At 38.3% G+C, this 24,047-nt stretch overlaps 3 protein-coding genes and 1 long non-coding RNA gene across 6 annotated transcripts; 2 read left to right on the top strand and 2 right to left on the bottom strand.

The window, feature by feature from the left end:
* Positions 1 to 283: 283 nt before the first annotated feature.
* Positions 284 to 9,742, bottom strand: LOC134211124 (uncharacterized). Of its 3 annotated transcripts, none has more exons than XR_009978931.1 (5): positions 9,630 to 9,742; positions 1,669 to 1,846; positions 1,477 to 1,597; positions 1,134 to 1,274; positions 284 to 468 (listed from the first exon to the last, which is right to left on the bottom strand). It is a non-coding gene; the product is annotated as an uncharacterized LOC134211124 (long non-coding RNA). The 3 variants fall into 3 exon arrangements; XR_009978932.1 differs by lacking the exon at positions 284 to 468 and adding an exon at positions 513 to 530; XR_009978930.1 differs by lacking the exon at positions 284 to 468 and adding an exon at positions 850 to 999 and having other exon boundaries at positions 9,630 to 9,739.
* A 413-nt stretch (positions 9,743 to 10,155) lies between these two features.
* LOC134211123 (WASH complex subunit 3) lies at positions 10,156 to 10,900 on the top strand. The gene is made up of 2 exons (XM_062687756.1): positions 10,156 to 10,310; positions 10,365 to 10,900. The coding sequence occupies exons 1-2, from the start codon at positions 10,281 to 10,283 to the stop codon at positions 10,800 to 10,802; spliced, it is 468 nt and encodes a 155-aa protein (XP_062543740.1). The 5' UTR covers positions 10,156 to 10,280; the 3' UTR covers positions 10,803 to 10,900.
* LOC134211122 (anaphase-promoting complex subunit 2) lies at positions 10,839 to 13,660 on the bottom strand. Its single transcript, XM_062687755.1, has 3 exons — positions 13,444 to 13,660; positions 12,929 to 13,379; positions 10,839 to 12,699 (listed from the first exon to the last, which is right to left on the bottom strand). The coding sequence occupies exons 1-3, from the start codon at positions 13,501 to 13,503 to the stop codon at positions 10,859 to 10,861; spliced, it is 2,352 nt and encodes a 783-aa protein (XP_062543739.1). The 5' UTR covers positions 13,504 to 13,660; the 3' UTR covers positions 10,839 to 10,858.
* A 318-nt stretch (positions 13,661 to 13,978) lies between these two features.
* Positions 13,979 to 14,667, top strand: LOC134215432 (uncharacterized). Its single transcript, XM_062694629.1, has 3 exons — positions 13,979 to 14,268; positions 14,329 to 14,409; positions 14,484 to 14,667. The coding sequence occupies exons 1-3, from the start codon at positions 14,193 to 14,195 to the stop codon at positions 14,633 to 14,635; spliced, it is 309 nt and encodes a 102-aa protein (XP_062550613.1). The 5' UTR covers positions 13,979 to 14,192; the 3' UTR covers positions 14,636 to 14,667.
* Positions 14,668 to 24,047: the final 9,380 nt, after the last annotated feature.

Below are 24,047 nucleotides of genomic sequence, written 5' to 3'. Positions count from 1 at the left end.
GGAATGAAAATTAATGACAATTGACAATAATATTTTCCCGTGGATGAACACTTGAAATCACATGCTGCTCCATAAGACTACCTTATGATTTTGATTCATAAGGATAAACATTGGAATTCATAAGGCATATCTATGCAATCAATACCAATGATTATGATTTTCATAGTAGCCTTATGAAGCGACTATGAAATGAACTTCTGGTGTTTCATAAGGCATAACTTATGCAAATCCATATTTTATTTCCACCAGTGTAGGTGAAACCCACCGTGATGATCCGCGTACTCGTTCAATTATTCCCTGTGCCAACATTGCTCGTATTTTCTCCTCTACTTTCTCCTCGAGAGCAAACGGCACCCGCCGGTAGGGCTGCTGGACAGGCTGCACGTTGTCGTCAATAGGTATTTCGACAACTACCCCCTTGAACTTTGTGAACTCCTGTTGCTCGATATTACAGATGTTGAAACCAACCTTTAATACGTTCAACTCTTTAGCTGTTCGGTCCCCTAACAGACATTGTCGACCTTCCTTCGCTACACAGAAAGAAAAACCATTGTTAAAATTAAAAAAACCATTGGTAAAAATAAAAAGTTGCGTTGGTTCTTTTTCGTAGAGAGTTCTAAGTATTCAAAATAAAAGTACGTTAACTGTTACGGCAACCATAGTTTAAAAGCTGCAAGCTGTTCTAAAATTAAAAGTTTGAACTTTTTAAATAAATTGTCGAACTGTCATATAGAAAAAAAGTTCACTGTGAAAAATAAAAGTGAAATATTTTTATTCCAAATGATGATATCATCGCTATTAGTAGCTTTTCTCAAAACAATCAAGAAGAACCAGTTTTATAGACATATTTTATTATACAATAATGGATGTTATTTAACTACACGTTGATTTTCCAGGTGCTTTTGCTCTCGACAGCCCTATAACTGTGATCTTCCGATCCAACACTGATGACTCTCGAACCATGTTTATTCGTCAGCAACAATACTGACGTCGATTCCGCTAAAACAAACAAGAATAAAAATTAGCACAAATTGATTTTATTTTCTAGAGTTAATTATTTAGTGGCAAAATGCAAAAATAGCACTGCCCGATTGATTTATGGTAAACAAATATGTATGTATGTTCCTACTTACTATCGATGGTATTTTATAGATCCGAAATTTGGCCAGCGTTGTTCCCCCGCGTCACACTCTCGGTCCTTTTGCATCGCTCTATCATTGTATGCTTTCCATTGCTCTATCATTGTACAGGTGATTCCAATTGACTGGAACGATCTGGGGAAGAGGAAGAGGAAAATATCTGAAGTCATTGTATAAATACTAGTCCCGTCCAATGGACAGGTTCAAGTCGTTAGAAATTTATATCTGGCTCTAATTTTTTTTTTCAACAAAGGAAGACGAGGAGGATGGGTGAAACTTCCAGCGAATTCAACCTGCTCATTGGACGGGACTAGTTCGAGTTTGGTTGAATGCTTACCTTCCGTTGCCTGTAGCCTAGAGCAACGTTTTCAGTTTGAGAGAATGCGATGCGAAGTTGTTTATCTCAGGGGAAAATCCGCAGACCGATGGAGCTAAATTCATCGCTTCACAGCGGCAACCTAAGAAAATATACAGAAAATATCCAATAATTTATTAACTATAAATCATGACTGAAATCTTTGTGACCTACCTTCCATTAATTATCCACTTTTCCGGATATTTATATTTAATCTAATTGAGAATAATTCTCCATTAAATAGGATGTCTGTACCGTCTGTACCTACTGCGTGCGGATTTCAAAATTTTGTTGTTTGGCAGATGGCTACGGGTGTTTTGCTTGGCGGCTTGACACTTTTAAAATACTCACACTGAAAGAAAACACTTTTTATTTTACATTAAAAACAGACTTTCAAATTAAAAATATCATTTTCACAGTAAAAAATAAACTTTTATTTTGATGAAATAAATACAATTTTTAAATGTAAAGGTCAAATTATTTAATTAAACAATTTTTGTTTTTTGTGTGTACGTAGAACACTGCTTCGGTTTTCCTTTCTCCTCCTTCAATCACTGCTGTGAAACTTCCAACCATTTCCATTGGCTTACTAGAAGCGTAAGCAGTGAAGTCTTTTTCCACCTCAGTGGTCATATTTGCAGTCTTGACACCCAACCCAAAGACTAACTAAGACGTCACTGTAGAGCTCATTCGAGGGACCACTTCTAGTACTGCATTTGGTCCCTCGGTACCCAAGTTTGACATTTCGATGAATATCTTCACTTTCACCGACCTTGCACTGCAGTAGTCTATGGCAACAAGCCAATTAAAGTTTGGTACGAGACAGTTGCGACTGTTTACGTAAATACGAACTGGGAAAATCCAGTATGGAAAACCAATGCGGAATAAACTCTTAGTTTTTAGCTATCAAGCTAACTGACCATTGTGATATGACGATACTTTAAAATCTTGAACAAAGTAGTGTAAGTATCTGATAACGTCTGGTCAGTGTTGGAATGAGCCACAGTTTGCTCAGCAGGATATGTTGGCTCTATTATGTACTGCCTGTCGGCAGAATGGCCTTCGTGTCGGTAGCGATCAACGTGAATTTTACTCGTTTAATTAGCAATGGAACAGAACGGCGATGGTACCGGTTAGATTTGACAGCTGGCCCAAATATTTTCTGTTAAATATTCCCACTATCGTCGCTATTCCGTTCCATTGCGTTTAGCGCTTAAAGGATGATGCGGATTTATACACGGTGTCTCTATGGGGAAATATTAATCTAAAAAAATCTGTTTCTACACCTTCAATCTGCGGAAGTGGAAATATCAATTGATGATCTTCTATATCATATTATAAACAACTTCAACATTGTTTCCTCGGCTATTTATTATACTTGATCTCCATGATGTCTTCGAAAAGCGAAAAGTTTACTACACATCTAATTTTAATAATTAACTACTACTATTTGACTTGAGGGAATGATCTGGAGGAAGATGAGGTGGAATACGAGTTATTAATCCGTGAATACTCAGTAGAGGATCCTATTGAAACATGTTATCAGTTTTTGAGGGTGGCCTTACGTCAACCCGAAAACGGAGGCACAGTGTTGAACACTGAGTACTCGCTGACCAATGATTTTGTTGTTGTTCCGATCAAGCTGGAAGAAATTGACTTGTGAATTACTATAAAAGATTGCGTCGTTATGTGCCAGAAACCGATACGCAGCGTGGAAACCAACTGCAACTCTTGGACGTACTTGAACGGATGGCACAAAGGGATTTCAACATAGACCTTCGAGCGGTTGCAGATCAGATTTCCGTCATTCTGGTGTTATTCCGACGCCTTCTTCTACAACGCCAACACATGTTCAACCAGACAGAAGTACTGCAGATGATACTCAGTCGTTGGTAAAGACACATGCTAAGGCTTATGTGGCGAAAGTGTGCCATCAGCCGCATAGGGAAGAGTTAATCAGTTTCAAGGTACGCCTAAAACAAGGGCGAATAAGGAGTTGATATTAGGAGCGATTCGAAAGCCATCATTCAACACAGAAGGTCGGCATGACGGCAATGGAAGCAGTGCTATCGGTAGTAGGTATAATGTTGCACAACCAAGATGAACCAGAAAGGGGCTCGCAGAAGGCTTTTTATCCATTGGAGAAGAAGGTAGAAGGTACTCAAACTGCTCAATTTCATGCTCGGAATATGTTTTCTCCTCTTCATCTTGAGTGTTTATGGGAGACTCCGGAATTTGAAAGTAATATTCCGAGCGCCATGCTCAAACCACAGCCAAAAAAAAACTTACAAGGCCGCAACGGTGCGTACAAATCCGTAATAAGACGCAATTCATTGTCGGAGTCAGTCTCGTAATCAGTATCACATGATCACTACATTTTCCGCTATTTCGCTACTTCCAGATCTAGAACAAAAGAAATTGTTAACCCTAAAGTTGATACAAATACAAACCGTCTTCCATTTTTTCCAATGTTTTGATTTACATAACAATTGTCAAGTCGCCTTAGCAACTCATGAAGAGGTACTGGTCACTTAGCTCAGTACTAGAATCAAGGTGATTTTAATCAATGGTTATGCAATTTTATGACCTAGTACTTCATGAGCACTGAAAAACAGAACAATTGTATGGGACATGAACGTCTTAATTAGTCTTTGCCCAACCGCTTCATGTCGTTCCAAATCTGCAAACTGATTATATTTGCAGCTGCCCCCGAGTCAATGACCATCGGTAACTCTACGCCACCGATCTTGAACAAGAACGTGTTTTGTCCCATAGCGTAAAAAATATAGCCATCGTTGTCATTTCCACGTTCCTCCACTTCGTGTACCGCTCTGACCCGTTTCACAGGAAGCGGTCCACGTTGATCACTGTTGGGTCTCTTCAGACACTGTCGAGCAAAATGTCCGAATCCTCGGCATTTCATGCATTGTGCTTTAGCAGCCGGACAGACTTCAGCCCCTTTAACATGTCCCTTTTTCCCACAAGCGAAACAGACGGGCTCTGAGCGAGGATAACTTCTACCGACATTTGAGGACGGAAAACGATTCCTCGACCATTGATACGATTTCTTGAAATCATCTGGTATTTTGGTAACTGCTGACTTTTGACTCTGATACGCTAATCTATTAATCGAACCAACCGGCGTTCTATTGAATTCACATAAATGCCTTTCGCTTTCTTCCAGGCTTGTTCCAAGCGCCTCTACCTCCTCTAAACACATATCCCTTTTCAAAAGCTTCTGTCGTAGTTTATTCGATGTACACTTCTCCACAACCTGATCGACAATCATTTCGTCCGGTTGGCTGTACTCACAACGTTTAACCTGTGTACGTAATCGTAGAATAAAATCGGAGAACCGCTCTGACGGTTTCTGAGAAATTTGTCGAAAATTATGACGCTCATATATGCGTCGTCGGAACGGCTCGAAATGGGCATCAAGCTTTGCAATTGCTGCGTCATAATACGGAGGATTCACGAGTACGTGAGACACTTTGTCAATGTCTGGCAGATTATCAAAAACATCTCTCAGATCAGGGCCACCCAAGTATAGCAACTTGGCCCTTTTCTCGTATTGAGAAACAATATTCTCCGCATCAAAATAGGATTCTAAATCCCTTTTCCACTTGCTCCATGCTACTGGTAGCTGAGATGACTCAATAGACGTTTGAAACGCTCTCACACGACAATCGTTACCAGCCCTGTTGGAATAATTTGATTGTAAAATACATTTTTTTCCTTTCACTTTACATAAGTTGATGCTAAATTTAATCATTCGGCACATCATTCATTCCCATTATCTTACAATCTATTACGAATATAGAAATTTGTTGAAGAAAATATATATGCTGATTTCGTTTAGTTTTGCGAACCCGCTAAGCTTTATTTATTAATTTATTTATTTTTGTTAAATCGGTAATAATTTTGTTTGCGATTCCGCACCTCAATGAAATAGAAGCGAATCCGCTCATTTTATTCGAAGCGATCCCGCTTGTTTCATTCGAAGCGATCCCGCTCGTTTTTATCAATAAAGCGAACCCGCTTATTCGAAATTCACATATTTCGCATGGATATCCATTCTCATAGCGATTCCGCTTTCCTGCTTAAATATTATATATTTAATATTATTTAGTTTATAGCGAACCCGCTAACTCTCCATGGTGTAGCGAACCCGCTAATTCTCCACGGCAAAGCGATTCCGATTAATTACACTATCAAAATATACTATATATAGTGAAAACATCGGTAATGGGATGTTTTTCTCAATGTAAAATCAATTCGATTCAAGCTCCAAAAAATATTAAACACTAATCACTTACCTTTTCATGTTGAATCGTATTTTGCTTTTATGTTCGTCTTCCTTTACCTTGGTGGTGTCCAATGTTTCTGATTTGGCCACAAATCCCAAAAAACATCAATGAGATCCATTTGAGCCACTGTGAACTGTTTCTTCTACGAAATCCCTTTTTTAGCTCTCTCTCTCTTTCTCTTATCACAATGTAAACAAACCAACAAACAAACCAAAAAAAAATCCAAGCAATGCTTCATTACGCTTTTTTTCCGCTAACGAAACGTTCAATTCTCATCTTCTTCCTCACAATTCGCCTTCTCAAACATTGAAATCAAAACGCACACATGTAAAGAAAAACAGATGAAATATTTGCTCGAGAGCATTTAACACCATGTGAAGAGTATTCCTTTTGTGTGGGACACTATATTACAGCGCTGCATTGATGATGGAAATGAAGACTGAAACAACACTCACACATAGGTCGACAACATAGTAGTTGTCAACCATGTTGCGCATGCGCAAGTTAACGTTGCTGCAGAGTTAGACCTGTGTGAGTACACACTACTGCTGATCGAGGCTTTATAATTCGTTCAACCGTAGGCACGGGCCTCTTTCTGCATCCAGCACTCATCGAGGTAGAATGCGTCCCCTGACACAGACGGTTGGGTGATTCCGCTTGAGAACGGTGTTAGCCAGTTTGCACAATGGCGATCCTGTCAGGTATAATATCATCGATGATATTATATAAAAAACAAATTCCGAGGTGTGTAAGCGAGAATCACTCAACTGGATGTTAAACAGTTGGACGACATTTCTTGTGTGTATTTCGTGATATTGCGAAAACGAAACCGCATTTCGCTAGTTTGTGGGACGCAAGTTAGCAGAAACTGTACGGGTTGGTAATTCGGGACGAAAACTACCGCACAACTACCACTAGCGGGAAGCTTGATGGAATAAAACCGCCGGAAAAGGCGGTTCTTCTGTTAATTTGTGGGACGCAAATTAAAGGAGAAAAATATGTGCTTTAGTGTTTTCGGGACGAAAACAACTTTAGTGTTTTCGGGACGAAAACAAACGCACAATCATCGTCGGCAGGATGCGCGATGAGGAAAAGTGTCGGAACGACAGTTCTTTTGTTAATTTGTGGGACACAAATTGAAAAAGAAAATGTGTTCCTTTATGTTTTCGGGACGAAAACTAGCGTACGATCATCGTCAGCAATGAGAAGAAATGCCGGAACGGCAATGCTTCTGTTAATTTGTGGGACGCAAATTGAAGAAGACATTAGTATGATGAGAAGAAAGTGCCGATGGGCAATTCTTTTATTAATTTGTGGGACGCAAATCGAAAAAGAAAATGTGCGCAGAATTGTTTTCGGGACGAAAACTAGCGCACAATTATCGTCAGCGGGATTCTCAAAGAGAGGTAAATGCCGAAAAGCCAAATGTTTGTTACTTTCGTTAATTTGCGGGAAGCTCATTAAAAACGAAAATTTGTGCATCACAATGCTTTCGGGACAAATGCTAGTGCACAATGCTCACTAGTGCGATGCTCGATAAGAAGGAATACTAGAGAGACACACTAGTTTCACTTGTAGTTTGTGGGACGCAAATAAAAAAAAAAAAGAACGATAAGTGCAATCATGTTTATTTGAAAAGGAAATGTGAAATTTGTTTGAAAAATGTTGTTTGCTGTAATTACGCAGAAGAAAAAAAAAGCAATAAATTTTGCTTGCTTTGCTATTGTATGAAAAAAAGTGGAAAACGAATAGTCTAGTACTAGAATATTAGTGGTGCTGTAGTCATTTTTAATATTTTATCATATTTGACTTTAATAAGCTGAATTCAAATGATAAAAATGCACCACGTTGTAAGGAATGTTTCGTTTTATCAACAATATCGGTTTGACATTTACAGTACCAATATTTCGATGCAACCTAGATGTTGGTCATACGAGCAGGAGCGATATTTTTTGTTCTCCTTCCCGCATAAATCCAAACTGTAAAAAACGCACGCAAACGTATTCATTGTGTTTGTCCCATAAAGGTCGCTATTGGCCGTGGTAGTTTCCGCTGGTCCGATTTCAAGGATTTCGGGATGATGCGCTGCTTAGCTTGCCTACGTGTGCTCGCGATGACGATCGTACGGGAAAAGGGGTTGAGGATTGCTCTCGACGAATTCACGGCGATGCGAAGCAAGAGAAAGGTTAGAGTAGTCTCCCGCATTCGTGCTCAAAGGGGAATGGTGCTCGGGTTATACTGTACGGCTTACGTGTCCTTTCCAGGGGCACATCAATACCGCATACAAACGATTACGTTCCACGTTGAATCATAATGGTAACTGGAGCAAGTACTCGACCATAATCGTACTGTAGTCTGATAACGTATCGACCATAGTGGCTGCGGTTTTCGTAGACCGGACTGTATAAGCAACGGGTTGTTAAGAATGTTGACCGTAAGAAAAGATTTCCTTCATTCATTTTTTGAGGAAAGATTTTTATCAGTAATATATTGATTATGGTTCGTAGGCTGTAGACCTGTAAACCTCATTGATTAAGGTTGAGGTAATTGTTTTACCATAGATATGTATTGTTCGAAGAACTTAATGTTGATAGGGAACGATATCAACTATGTCCATAAAGAGTATTTGTAACTGTTCGAAGAACAGTAAGTGATTAATGCGGGTTGTTGGGTATTTTAATAACTGCGATCATTCGTTAGATCTATTGTGATAAGTGAGGAGCGACTCTAGTAACTCTTTTACTTTGGCATCAGCTCGTTAATAAAATTGATGACGAACACGACATCATAACCGAATCCCTGGTCGAACATAGACACCAGTAAAAACAACAGTAGCTGAAAGATATGCCAGGATGCCGTTAAATCGATAGTCGAATAAAATGATGGGAACGGCAATTCATCGGTGACAGAATTAGAAACACCGATACCAGTGACTGAGTATTCTCACTAGAAAAAGGACTTGCGGAGCTACAGCGCCTCCTACTCAAATAACACGCTAGTGAAAAGCCTGTTGTAATCGATCAATCTAGGGCTGTACTAAGTCATCGGACCTTCATCAAGTGTGCGTATGGACCATATCCCACCATTCCTGAAGAATGTGCTATCAAACGGCATGTGGAAGGCTTTCAATAGGTTGCAAGAAAAGTTTGAGATAGCCTTAGCCATATATAACATCAAACTCGGTCAAAAAAAGCACAGTACATATCTATTTTCCGCATATCTTCAAAATATGCTGCATGGCTTAAAGCGGGCTTAAAGCGCAGTCTTCATAAGCCCGACCGAACACTTTTTTTTTGCTTGTTTTGTTTCTTTTTTTTTTTAGCTGAAGTGGGATGTGTGGGACACTATATTACAGCGCTGCATTGATGATGGAAATGAAGACTGAAACAACACTCACACATAGGTCGACAACATAGTAGTTGTCAACCATGTTGCGCATGCGCAAGTTAACGTTGCTGCAGAGTTAGACCTGTGTGAGTACACACTACTGCTGATCGAGGCTTTATAATTCGTTCAACCGTAGGCACGGGCCTCTTTCTGCATCCAGCACTCATCGAGGTAGAATGCGTCCCCTGACACAGACGGTTGGGTGATTCCGCTTGAGAACGGTGTTAGCCAGTTTGCACACCTTTATACCTCCCTGTCACTTTATTTTCTTCTCTGTTGCTCTCAGATACTGTAACACAACCACCACTTTAGGACTTGCAGCATGTTTTCTTCCAAACGCCGCCATTTTTCTTCACCCATGAATGATGTGCCGAATTCAATTTTACACAAGCCGAAATGTAAGCTTTTCTTTTTTTTCACAAAATACAATCGATTACTTACATAATTCACCGTCGTCGCCAAATGTGATATCGGATTATTTAAATGAAAACACTGCACTCGATACTTTATGAACCGCACCGGCCACCAAGGGACTATCTTTATTCAATCACGACTCTGATTCAACTGAACTCAATACGCTCTCTGTTACACACACTCTACACTGTTTGTCCACTCTCCACAGTAGGGTACGAACCCCAATAGTTCGTCGATGCCACAGTAACCATCAAACAATTGAGCGGTAACAGCCGCCACAAAATAATCCGGAGCACGAACGACATTTTTTTCACGCACTTTCTCATCCAATTTTCTTTATTGCATACTGAAGTAAAGTCGTTTGCGTCTTGCGCCCGCAGCCGACGCTTCGATCAAACGGTTGTTTTTTTTTATCGTCACTCACCAGGGACTAACGAATCCCTAACGCTAACATTTTCCGTCCTGGGAAGCCTGCCTTGTTTTTTTATATATGCCGTGGACAGGTGTCACTTGAAAAGGCCTATTCGCTCGACTCGAAGCTGCTGTTTCATTTTCATTCCTTTCTTTCCCATTCGTAATCCGTTATTGTTATCATCCTCTTTTATTTTCCCATTGAACATTGAACAGTATTCAAAGAAGCCTCAAGTTTTTGACGAAATAATCAAAACAAAAAATCTAATGGAGACTGTAGGACTGGAAAAACATGAGGTACGTCCATAATACACTATTTTAATTACATTTTCTAATCCACATTCGTCTCAGCTCCCTCCCACGAATCAAAAACGAATGGTTGCATTCATTAACCATTTTGTGCTAAGTACCGTTAACTTTCTCAACAAGTTTGCTTCGGATTGTGAGAGTAAGTTTATCCGTTATGAACATAAAATACAAAGCCTAGAAGCTTCCATATCGATCGTGGAAGCAAAGCTGTCCTCAATAGACGCATTACGCAAGGAGGCCGACGTGTCCGCTATGAATCAAATTCCAACAGAGGGAAATACACCAACCGACATTGAAGAGCGCACAGCAGAGGATGTATCTTTGCCGGAACAACCCGCTGATGAACTGGAGGTAACCAAAAGAGATCCAACGTATGATAAATATTTCAAAATGATTCAAGTTGGTGTGCCCATCCCCGCGGTGAAAAGTAAGATCGGATCCGAGGGTTTAGATCCCAGTTATATAGATGCGTTTTTATGAGCTTTTACGGATAAAGTATTTTTTATTAGGATAGCATTATTTTTATATTTTATTTATTAAAATCCTGATTTTGGTAGTTGATATACACCGCCAGCATAGACCAGCTTATGTTCTCGAACTTTCCTCTGCAGTATATTTTTCAACTCGTCCGGGGTGAAATCAACCTGTGAGGCGAACATCTTCAACATCTGATGGATCCGTTCCAACGGCAACGAATCCAAGTTTGTGAGCATCGCCTCGATATAAGACCAAAATACCTGCAGTTCCTCTTCTCGTTGGTCGCTGGCGGATTCCATAGCGCTTTCCGCCTCTTCGTCCTCGCACATTTCCGGTTGCTGCGTTTGTAGTTCTTCCGCTGCCTCCGGTTTGTTGTTTCGATCATTCAGAACGAAGTAATTCTCCTTAGTTTCTCGGATCATGCCTTGCGATTGCCAAAACACCATTCGCTTGCGTAGGATTGACGGCGGCATATTCATTTTCTGACCTAGCTTATCAAGATCCCATTCATTTTGTTCGCTGAAATGGATGGCAATTGTGGCTTGAGCTGGAGTGACTTGCATTTCCGTTGTTTTACCGTCTAGTTCCAGTTCGATAACTACTTTTCCGTTCAACGGAGTCCATTGGAGGGTGCGATTGTCTTTGAACGACTCAAATGCTTTTGTATACTGATTAAACATATCCTTAATGGTCGGAGGAAGTTCCATAGTTTCTTTTTTGAATGTAGGCCAAAACTGGGACGAAACGACCAAGGCCGAGAGTTCAAACGGTCGCTCTTGAACAAAACCTGACTCCTCTGAAAGTATGTGTGCATTGATTCTTTTTGAGTCATTCATGTCTTTCAACATAACTTCACAACTATGCAACATTGTTTCACCAAAGCGAAGTTTCAGGAGCTCCAAATTACGAATCTCCTTTTCTGGGTTAGAGTCGAGCTGGGACAGCAATCTTTCGGCAAGTAGATTACGATATTCATTAACAAACAATTCCTTGCTACCATAAATATCGACTACCATTGAAATTATATCCGAAGGCCGTCCACATCGAGCATCTTTCGCTATCACCACATCAGCGTTTACTGGATCCGGATTCCAATTTTCCCAATCAGTCAGTTCAAGCTTCTCGTTGGCGTTCTCTTTCATTTTGATATGATCGCTTCTTGCTAACTCTTCTGAAAGATCCGAGCAGCCTTCTTCCGTCAGTCCAGTGACCACACATCGAACCGTATCTGGCCGGCTCCTCAGATACTCTTTAACAGGCTCTGTTATAGTTTGCAGAAGCACTCCTGTTTGGTCCAGATGCCTCAGTGCTTTAATCGCTGCCACGTAACCGGTCAAAATATCTGGGGTGTCTACTCCTGGATGTAGGAGCTTGTTCTCTAAAGTGCTCTTCATAGTTTTCACCAAATGACTTTTTAAATCGATCTTTTCAAAACAGAGTCTCAAATCATCGATTGCCGCTTGCGACATAGGAAAGTCTATTATAATCACGAAGAATTGATCAATAATTGCATTTGCATAGGTCTCGTACAAATAGAAGCTCAACTTGGTTTGGAAGTTGCGGATCGCCTCCTGGATCTTACTGTTGCCTGGCTCAATGGTCAGCGATCCTCTATTGTAGATCCTTGTTAGCCATTGCAACACCACCGTATTTAGCCATCTCTCCAACGAATCCACGTGTGAAACAGAAAAATTTTCTTTCGTTTCCCCGATCTTGGCGTCTATTCGATCCTGGATCAAGGTCGTCAAAGTGAATCCGGCAATCTTATCCAGCAGTCCCATTGTTGCAAGTTGTTGATTTGTACTTGTGAAAGCATTTGCCAAGCTTTGACATTGACATGAGGCCGCTTCTGAGCCACATGCGGTGCATTGATACGCATCCGGAATATCCATACAATCATCTGTAAGTTGTTAGAAAATCAATAAGAACAGTTCGTCTTGCAGGAATAAAACGTAAGAAAAATCAATCATGTTCCTAAAAAGCTGATAGGTTCCGTTTTACCTCAATGCATCGCTATGTTATAATGTAATTTTTATCAGATTAAATTTTAAATAAACTAAATTTCTGAATGAAAAAACATGAGGGAATTGCATTTGTGAAATGTTGAAAGTTTAAACACTCGTACTCACCACCTTCCGCATGCGTCAAGGCAAATACCTTGAACGCGATGCTGTAGAACTCATAAACCAAATCATTGAAGTCGTTAGGAAGCTGTGCCAATAGAGCGCAACGAAACAATCGAGTGAATTCACTCAAATCACTGGGCTTTTTGGCCACATCAACCGGCAGCACTATCCCTTGCTTCAGTTTATTCAATCGCTTCAATTGAAGGTAATACCGGCCAAAGTCTTGATACAAATCCTGAACGGCACGTTGGAAGCGAAAAAAATGTCGATTATAAGTGCTTTGTGTTGACTCCGGTCTTTCGAAATTACGCCAGAATTTGGGCACAGTTTCACTGCGAAGGAGTTGATCAATTTTGAAGAAAACAGTTTCGTATATCGTTGGCAGGTTCCGCAGTCTTTCGAGTTGTAACGAAAGATGTGAAATTTGTTCGTCGCTGACATGTACGATAGCGAGCTGGGGGAGAACAAAAATCAAGTGATAGATTCTTTACTATTGATGTGTAAATTAGACGACCTACCTTATTTTGTAGTACAGGAAAAACGTTGTACAAAGTGATGCAAATATTTTCATTTAACATGATGGAATGAAATTTTCTATTTCGTAATGATATAACATGAACAATGTTAACTTTTATACAGGAGACTGTTTCAAAACTTTTCCTAAAAAACACTAATTTTAAATCCAACTTCGTTCTTGGGTTCTTTTGTTTTCTCTTTGTTGATGTGGCACAGACCTGTTGTCCTTTTGACAAAATCGGTTCACGTCGGTAAGATCGACCAATTATGGATCCGACAATTTTGTAAATACGTTATCCATCATTGACCTACACGTAAAAAAAATTTAATGTTGTTTATTATTAATATTTCTAATACTTTTTTGCCAAAGCAGGCGCTTAACGACATGTATAAGAAAAAACTTATACATCGCATTAGTCACATACATTCGGAAACTTATAGTTTTCATTAACTTATGATTGCTATTCGCTTTTTGATATGGGTTCATTCATTAGGTGGCATAATGAACAGTACACAGAGAAAAAAAAAGTTGGGATTCCAACATTTTCTAATTTTATTTTAAGAACACGAGAAATTTGGTATTTTTAAGAGCTAAAACTTTTCAGTGAATTGCAAAATTGATTGATTTGAAAGTTTTTTTCCAGTTCAAAGTTCTGATTTTAACAGTCAAACTTCTCAGAACAAAATGTTGTAGAATAATCAAATCAACCTCAACATTTCACATTTTTGGCAACACTGACAGAATAAAACAATGCAACTGGCAGCTCACGACTATCTGTCAGTGACAGTTGCAAAAAGAAAAGATAATTTCCAACATCACAATCATGGTAAGTTTAATTTTATTCATTAATTTTTCGATATATTGGCGATATAAAACTATTTTGCAGGTCACGAAAGGAAAGGGCATTGTTGCTGCCACGGACGGGCACGGGGTATGCGTGTGTTTCAAATCCGCGTGTGTTGTGCGAGTGAGTAGAGGGTTTATATATTTTCGGTCCAGAACTTCTGGGTGTTTTTCATTCTAAATAAGTTCATCCCTTAGATAGTGGTTTCGTCGTCGGTCGGATTGCAATGTGCTGCTGCTGGTTCTCACAGACAACGACAGGTACCCTCAGTTCGGCAAAGCTCGGTTTCCAGTGCAACGCGCTTGGGGGATTCCTATGGAACAACAGAACCAACCAGCTGCTATTATGAATAACATTCTATCAAATGTATGTAAAACGGGCTTAAATAAAGAAAATAATATGAATTTAGAATATATAAATCTTTTGGTAAAGTAAAATTGAAGAAAATCCCAATTGTTGCATTAAAAGCACACTCCACTTGTTGTATTGACAGCTCATTAGTTGATTCTAATGTAAAACACACATTTAGTTTTGAGAGGAAAATGTTATTTTGAAAAGTCGGGTCTTGTTGACGTTGTTATCGGAGTGACAATTTTTTTATTGGTAGATTTAACAATCCTATACTTTCTACTGAAAATCACTAACTGTTTTTCTCAATTTTACCAACGTTTCTTTTAATTTTACCAACGATTTTTTTTTGTGTGTATAAGTATTGCCGATTTCACCAATTTGAAGAGTTAGGGTAAAGTGCCCAATAGTGGACCCCCAACCAATAGTGGACCCTCCAGCCATTTTTGCATTATTACAGCACAATGTAAACATTTTGCTATGAAATTCCATCGGGAGAACCTACTTTACAGTCCTATGATTTGATGACATGCATTGGAAATGCAACGGAAAGCAAAATTGAATGATTTTTTACAAATCTTTTGAAAATAAACACGAAAGTGTCCATTATAGGAATATTTTGGGGGGTCCATAATAGGGAAGAAGAACGTCCCGAAACGAAACATGAAAATCAAATGAAGTGTCGACTATAGGGGAGCAATTTCCTATTATGGACCCCCAGGGGGTCTACTATAGGGCGAATTCAGTCAGACTTTAAAATGTTAATTTCAACGAATAACGTCGTGTATTTGAGTGTTTTATGTACGTATCGTGAAGAGGAGATGCAGAACTTGTTATTAGATATCAAGCAGAATTGATATGTTGAAAATGTCTACTCCTTATGACAGGAAGTGCAAAATTCCGCTACTAGGGGGTCCACTATTGGGCATTTTACCCTATGTGTAGATTGTGATTTGCCCGCTTCTTTTTCTCACACTCACTCTCATTTCGGGTTGATCGATTTTTGTTACTGAAATTTACCCAATTATAACCCATTACTCGTTAGTCATATGTAAGCGTGTACACTAAATCGATTCCCGCCATGATTTGACGTCTATTTGTTTTCAGATGGAGCACTCACACACAAATAGTATACACGGAAAATCAAACTTTTTTGAGTGTATTGAGCAGGCCTATGCTAAGAGCTCATGTTTAGCGTAGCCAACACCAACACCAACGCCGAGCAACGTACGTCAAATCTAAAAAAGCCTAACATCATAAAACATCCAAATTCAGCTTTCTTCAATATGCAACTTTAATCGGGAATATTCATTAAATATGACTAATGAGTTTAATATAGGCGGATTCGAGAAGGATCCAGTGGTAGAGTGCGCTGCAAGAGTTTGGGAGAAAAGTCGTCAGAAGCGATTATTTACATTCAAAATCAAATTTTCTCCATCAAATTTACTTCACTTTTTGGTATATAGTCTCATGTTTTCCACTGGCAATGGCTTCTTAAAGTCTTTAAGCAGCTATTGAAAAGAAATCCCACCCAAATAAGCCGCGAATTAAAAATCCGGGAATTCATAACCAAGATTGTGCGGTGGAGGCACTGCAAGAGATGTGCTGTTTAATCGGAAAAATCATATGCAAGCACACACTGGATGGAAGCTCATCCCAAAGAAAACAAAATTTTCTTCCAATTTGCGACTATTTCAGCTTTCATAAATGATTGGATTAATCAGAAAACGCGAAAACCGTACTCTCTCCGTATGCTGCCAATGCACTTTTTTGGCCAACGACACTTTTTTCGTGGTTCTTGTGACGACCACCAGATGTCGAAATGATCGATGAGCTTTACTCAAATCCGCCTATTGATTCAAAACGTATTCTACATGATCCATTTTGATTTTACTTACATGGAGATCAACAATTTGTCTTTTATTTCACCGTGAAAACCTTGAGCAGAATTTAAAAATAAATCCTGCTCTTTTATTGTTCTGGATATTTTTAATTATCAAGCTACAATCATTGGTGTTGTTGACGATTGTTGACATCTCATGCAACTGACAGCGGTCTATCTGCACACTGTGCCCGGGACATGGTGGATATTTTTAAGCTAAGGGAGTTAGATAGGGATGTCTATAGCCTGGTATTGAGTGTGAGAAAAAGATGACTGTGAGAAAAAAAAATCTCGCAGAACTCTTATAAAGTGCAAAAAGCGCAATCCAGCTTTCCACGCTCGGTAATGGCTGCTTGTCGGTGTGTACAAATCAATCGGTCACTGTACTTTTTGACACTAGCTGGAGGAAAACTCACTGGCGAAAAGGCCTTTTTTCCCTTCCCCTCACCCAGGAACGCCAATGAGCTTTCCTCCAGCTAGTGTCAAACAGTACAGTGACCGATTGATTTTTTCACACCGACGAGCCGCCATTACCAAGCGTGGAAAGCTGGATATTTTTGAATGTTTTTTTGCCATAACATACACGGACAGATAAATCAACCCAAACTTTGAGTTCAATATACGCACTGTTGAGAATATCGCAGAAAAAAATTATCCATATTTGGGTAGTTTTCCCTTTCTTTCCCATGATTGTTGCCAAAACTAGAGCAAGATGTAAACACCTCACCGGGGCTGCTCAGCCCAATAACCCAAATTTGAGTAAATTCAATATTCTCAATTTTGAGTTGATCAAGGCCCGCTTTGGATAAATTAAACTCAGCTTTGGGTAAATTGTTTACATGCACTCAGCCAAGAATACTAATGATAATCATACGAATATCTTATATTTTTTTGCTATAACAATTTCTTATAAACTTTATACAAAATTCTTATGAGCTGCACTGCAAATAATATTCACGTACACTCAACTTATCTTGCATGTAAATTTTACCGGATAATTCAGGTAAACAATAAAAATTGCTTATCTGATTCTTTTTACATGTTGTTGGTAGATATTATAGATATGCAGGTAAACCCTACCTGATGTTCAGGTTGATATTACGTGAATTTTGGGTGAATTTTATAGGAGAGCATGTAAGAAAAGTTTAGTGTTTCGTGTCGTTCGTTAAAGGTGACATCGAGCAAATGAGTTTAGTGAAAATAGTATTAACCACGAAGGAAAGCAAACGTAAGTTTTTGTTTGTTCCTATAAGAGGAAAAATAATAATGGCCTCATTTTACTCACTTTACTTTACTATTCTTACTTACTTACTTTACTTTACTATTCTTCAACAGGAATCATCAATCATGGATTTGATAATATTTAAATAACATACCGTGTTTATCGAACTGGAAGTTGAGCTGGCAGTTGATGCAGCGGGTGCCATACCGGGCCTGGCCATACTCCACTAGAAGAGTAATGGACGACTAATATCGCTTTAATTCTACGGGTAGCCGTCTTTGGATGAAGGATTCAGTTTCGTTACAACAATGAGAGACACATGGTCGGGGTTCTGCCAAATCGTATCAAGCGTTTTGGTTTAAAATTATTTCCGTTTGCATTTTACCAACATAATATTACAATTCAGCCAAAAGCCGTTTGGTGCGGTTTGGCTGACCCCGCCCATATATGTGATATCCAAATTTGTTTATGAATGTAGCATTTGATAAAAATACATCATCTGAAGCAAATCTAGAATGACTAATCTTTGTATTTTCAATTTTCAATGAGAAATATCTATATTCTATATAAGGTTTAAAAAATAGATTCACCCAAAAATCCAATAAAATTCATATGAAAATCACGTAAATTCTACGTTAATCGTGAACGGTAAATGTTACGTGAATATCAGGTACATTTCACCTGAATCAGATGAATCGATTTTGACATTTTGATTCACGTAGAGTTCACCTGAAAAAACAGGTGGAAAATATCTACGTGTCTTTTCAAATAAATGCTACGTGAATATTATTTGCAGTGTAGCATTTTACCTGAAAGGACGTAAAAACCTGTTTTCAGGTAATAAATTTAAAATCACATGAAACTAGATTATCAGTGAATAACACCAACAATGTAACAAGTACATGCAAATAAGACAAATGTGTATTTGACCGAGGATGATTTTCATAAGATGTCTTATGAAAATATTATGTTTTTCCAAAGAATATATAGAAAGTCATAAGTGAATCTTATAAATATCTATCATTCTTGCATACGAGGATCATAATATTTTAAACACAATGTTTATATGTGCTGTACTCTCTCATATGCAAAAAAAAGAAAGGAAATACAAAAAAATATTCCAAATAATTGTATAACATAGCAAATAGCAATCATATTTTATTTTTATCTTCTTCTATTCTTCAATATCTAATAAACGGATTTCTACATAATATATGTTAGTCATAAACAGCCTTGCCCGCCTCCTGGCCTTCATGTTTGATGGTGTTTGCAAATTGAGCTGCTGCATTTTCCGTCAAAATCATTAGTGGCCCACTCGGCTGAATCGATTGTCGTTTCGTTGAGAGTTATTTCGTTTTCCGGTACAAATTGTAGGGTGCTGGAAGCGAATGAGCTGGTATTCTGCTGGACTACTGAGACAGCAACAAGATTCTGCAAAATGTATCACATTGAAAGATTATTGAACGTCATATAAACCTAATTTCGGGGTACTGATAAACAAAGCACAAAATACTCACATTTCTGATCCTCCAAATCGGTTCTACTACGCCTGTTGCTGCTTCAACTCAGGCGGTAATGTTTTTTTGATCCTAAAAATTCGCAACGTATTCATCCGATTGGTATTGCCTGATTTTCTCAAAATTGCACGCGGCGAACCTTTCATGAAAGGTACCGCCGCGCTTTCTGCACCCCGTTTACTTGATTCTTATGGGTGAATAGCATTGCGGTGTATCGTTTGGCGCGGCCGTACCTTTCGACAGTCATTCGCCGCGTGAAGTTTTGTGCAAGTACCCATTTGGGAACATTACAAACGCCGCGCAGTGTATCATATCCAGAAAATCTGACAATATTCAGTCTAGATGTTCTATCGCAGACTCGAGAGTTGTCTAACCTTTCGGTTTCTTGCGTTATTAATTCCACCATGTTGACTTCTGATTTTATAAGATTTGTCTTATGACTTTTTCACATTAAGAGTAATGATGAAAATCATAAGACAAATCTCATGTTTTATTTTTTCTATAGATACCTCCTATGAACTTCATAATAGGGTAACTAATTATCATAAGAAACTCAATGAAAATGGAAATCGATAATTTTCTCACGTTTCATAAGATGATGCTTATGATGCTTATAATATAGTTTAGTTGAGTGTGGGATTAAAGGCAAACTACCTAGTGCCAGAAAAGTAATTTTACTCAAATTTGGGTTATTGGCCCAAACTACGGTTTTGAGTGCAAACAACCCACTTTTGGGTAGTTTTGGTTTTCAGTGTATAAGGTTATTTTTCACGTGTATACGTACACTAATAAAAATCCACACATTTTTATCCAGCTTTCCACGCTTGGTATTTAATGGCGGCTTGTCGGTGCGTAAAAACGAAGACGGCTAATAACAAGACACACAGCTGTCAAATTCTTGCATATACGGTGTAAACATCATATACACTTGCGCCCCCGAGCGACTTCCAGTAACATTAACATAATTGCGTGCGTGATCAACTCAAGCTACATCATATGTGTTCGTTTCCGTTTGATGCAAGAAGAAACGTTAAAGCCATTTCTTTTTGCATTAGGGTCTCGCCGAGGGTCTCGCCGACATTTCTCACAAACACGAACGCACGGTTCGTGGTTGCAAACAATCCCATTTGATTTTGCCGTGACAGCTACTCGTGGTTGCAAACAAACTGAGTAAAAGTGTGAGTGAAATGTGCGTGTGCGTACACGCTCGCAGAAAGCCTAATTGACCATTCCGAACCACAAGGGGTTTCTTTCCGGAAAAATATATTTTGCATGGATGGTAGCAAACGCTATTTGCGATGATTCGATGCAACGATAAATCGACGAAATTGAATGGCTGAAACCGACGCAACTATTCGGATGCGAACTTCATTAATTAGGAAAGGTACACCGTCCGGTATCGTAAAGTAAATTCAGAAAGGAACCTAGAAAAAAATGGAGTGCAATTGTCGCTGAAAATGCAAAGCAGTATTAACCAACTGATTTTGTCCCTATTTGATTTGCGTTCAATTATTTTCCGCAATTGGGTCCTAAAATGAAGAATCGATATTCGATTTTCTTTCAGGGAACGATGAAGGTAATCATCCTGAACGTGTCAGTTTTTCTTTCGGCTCAAAAAATCGAAAAGAACATTGTTTAATTTGAAATTGAAAAATAGATGAAAAATGCTTCCTCGACATTTTCGGTCTTGTTTGACGTACGGATTCAAACGCACTAGCAAAACACCACAGGGCACTTGACTCAACCTTTGACAGTTAATATATGGGGCTGACGTTTTGGGCTGATGGTTCATTCGTTCTGAAATGTTGCACAGCCCAAACTTTGCCTTAAAATGTCTTAAACGCAAAAATATTATTTTTACTGATTTAGAATTTTACCAGATTTTTTAAAACAACGGTTCGTGTATTCTTGACCGATGCACTATCGTTTGCAATCATAAACGAGGTAGGGCTTTAGGACCCAATTTACAAAAGAGGACAATGTATTCTGAGAATAATTCTCGCTTAACTTTTCAAAAGGACCTAAGTAACATTTTTTTTTTCATGAATTAATTTGAATACTGCAATCAATACACTGCCAAAAATATCTATTTAAGATATATGTGTCGCCGTTATAGATTTTTGCAATAGCGTCACCCTAATATAATCGATATAGAACCACACATAAATTAAATAATTGCTAATTCGAGACCACACATAAAGTTTATTTGGACATATATTTTATTAGTAGTTCGCGTGGAGAATGGTTATGTGTGCGCTGATATCCAGCTTTTTACGCGACGATGCCATAATGCTTTGAATCACCCCTTTTGACACTTGCCGTGTCCACTATAATTTCATTATAAATGGATCTTAGCAATCTGTGGCTGGTTTGAATTTTCTCAAAATATTGAAATGTCATAATTTTGTTATCAATTTGAAAGTTTACCTTCAAATTCCTATCAAGAATTTAGTATTTTCATTTTATAATACATTTAAAACTTCTTCTTTTTTAGATAAATATACAAATTCACCCTGGCATATGCTTTTTGGGCATTGAGAAGTGTGTTTGTATGGATCTCTCGGTGAATTTCAAATCACGAATGGCATGTTACAGTCTGGAGCTCCATTACCTCAACATTATTTGAGAATATATTAACTTGTTCAGGGAATACCAGTTACATTTATACGCTTACAGTCTACGGAAGGCTGGAATTCCCGGAACAAGGACAACTTATATTCGCGCAGCAAGAATTTTTAATAATTCCACCTAATAAGAAGCTACAGGTGAAGTCAAAGGCCTAAATGAAGGCAAAGTCGAAGCCATCTGGCTCCAGGACGAAGATAAATGATAAATTTATGAATAAAATCAGACAATCACATGGTTTTATGTTATATTGTCTTCCATAACAATTTGTGAAAAAATGATTATGCGTCCTTGACGAAAATTAATTGACGATTTTACAAAAATCGGTGTCTTACGAAACTGGACATATACTACTATTTACTATTAGAATACTATTAAAATTATTCTAAGCAATGAAACTACTCTAAGGCAAAAAATAGTAAAAATACAATTGTTTCGATTTTTTAATATTCGGAAGTGTCACATAGGGTCAAATGAACGTTTTTGAAAGAAAATCATTCAGCATTAGAAATTATTCAGACGTCATGAGGATTTCTAGAAATTTATCATTTTAAAAGTTTTCCGGATATTCCGAAAGACCTTTGAGATTGTGTTTCGTTTCATAAACACTGTTGTCATGAATATATTTCATTTTATTTCATTATTAGTTGCTTAGTAGTCTTACAGTAAGGGTAACATGGTAGAGAGAAGGATTTTCGACCATTTCTATAGGCTGGAGTTATTTTTGCATTTGAATGGAATGAAATCGTTTGAACTGATGGATGTCTGGAATGTAAACAATTGCATAACAATTTTCTCCAAATAAAATATATGCAGTTCTTTGCTGCTAGCGAGGCTGCTGGACTGCGTTGTTTCCATTTCCTAGAAATAGTTTTAAAATTAGTTCATTACTTTTTGAAATGATATCGTATTTTTGTATTCCTCTCGTATTCCAAATGATGTCCTAGGATATGATGTCCACCACGAAGTAAACAAATATGACAGAAATGTAGGAAGGTAATAATGCATGGCTACTAAGATGTAATTGGAAATTTTGTTCACAGCAAACGTCAAATTCTATTCACCCCTTGTTAAATTATGGCTAGCGTAAAAAGCTGGATACATCATAAGTTAAATCTACACTACTAAAAATCCACACATATTTATTGGCAAAAATCCATAGATTTAACTTATGATGTATATCAGCGCACACATAATCATTCTCCACGCGAACTACTAATAAAATATATATCCAAATAAACTTTATGTGTGGTCTCGAATTAGCAATTATTTAATTTATGTGTGGTTCTAAATCGATTATATTAGGGTGGAGCTATTGCAAAAATTTATAACGGCGACACATATATCTTATATAGATATTTTTGGCAGTGTATGGATTTTTGCCAATAAATATGTGTGGATTTTTAGTAGTATCATTGTACTTCGTTTCAGTTACGTATTGTATCACCTTAAGTTTGAAAATTTCAGCATTCTTTTATTTTCGTAAAATGTACAGCAATCAACAAAAATATATAATTTTAGTATTTTTGCACGAAAGGAACCAACAATACATAGGCTATTGGCCAGAGGGACACATTATACCGTCTTACGTTTGTCAAATCCATATCGGTCCGCAGTTTTCTTGTAAATGGCGCTGTCGGCAAGTACATCTGTACTGTCGTTTGTCGTTGATAAATTATTTGCGTGCAGAAATAAAGGTTAGTTCTGGATTGAGGGGGTCGGTTTCGAACCACCATTTTTGAGAATGTCGAAAACGTATACTTTCACTTTACCCACCCTGTATCTCCTACCTTTCCAGAGCCGCACACACAATAAAGCCCCGGAAATATAGAATAAGGTTTCATTACGATATAGAATTTCAAAACTTGGCCAGAAAATTTGCGCCCTCATGACCTCTGCCATTTAGGGGGTCGATTGGAGCCTTCTCCCCTATTCAAACACTCCATTGCGTTTGCGTTTTATATAGGCAAGGGTCTGCTGGACTGTATAAATCCTAATGATTTGGTTTTACCGATTCTATGTTGGTTCCAAACGCGTGCCAGATTGTTAAAGGCCATATAAGCTTCTTTTAATCGACAAACCATTCTTGCATCTTCACAAGCAATATCCTTTCCAGTTTGCCTCGTAAATGACTCTGATTGACCATTTAGGTATACCGTCTTGACGT

The sequence above is a fragment of the Armigeres subalbatus genome, chromosome 2 (genome assembly GCF_024139115.2).
Source record: "Armigeres subalbatus isolate Guangzhou_Male chromosome 2, GZ_Asu_2, whole genome shotgun sequence".
NCBI lineage: Eukaryota > Metazoa > Arthropoda > Insecta > Diptera > Culicidae > Armigeres > Armigeres subalbatus.
This window is presented reverse-complemented; position numbering and strand designations above follow the sequence as displayed.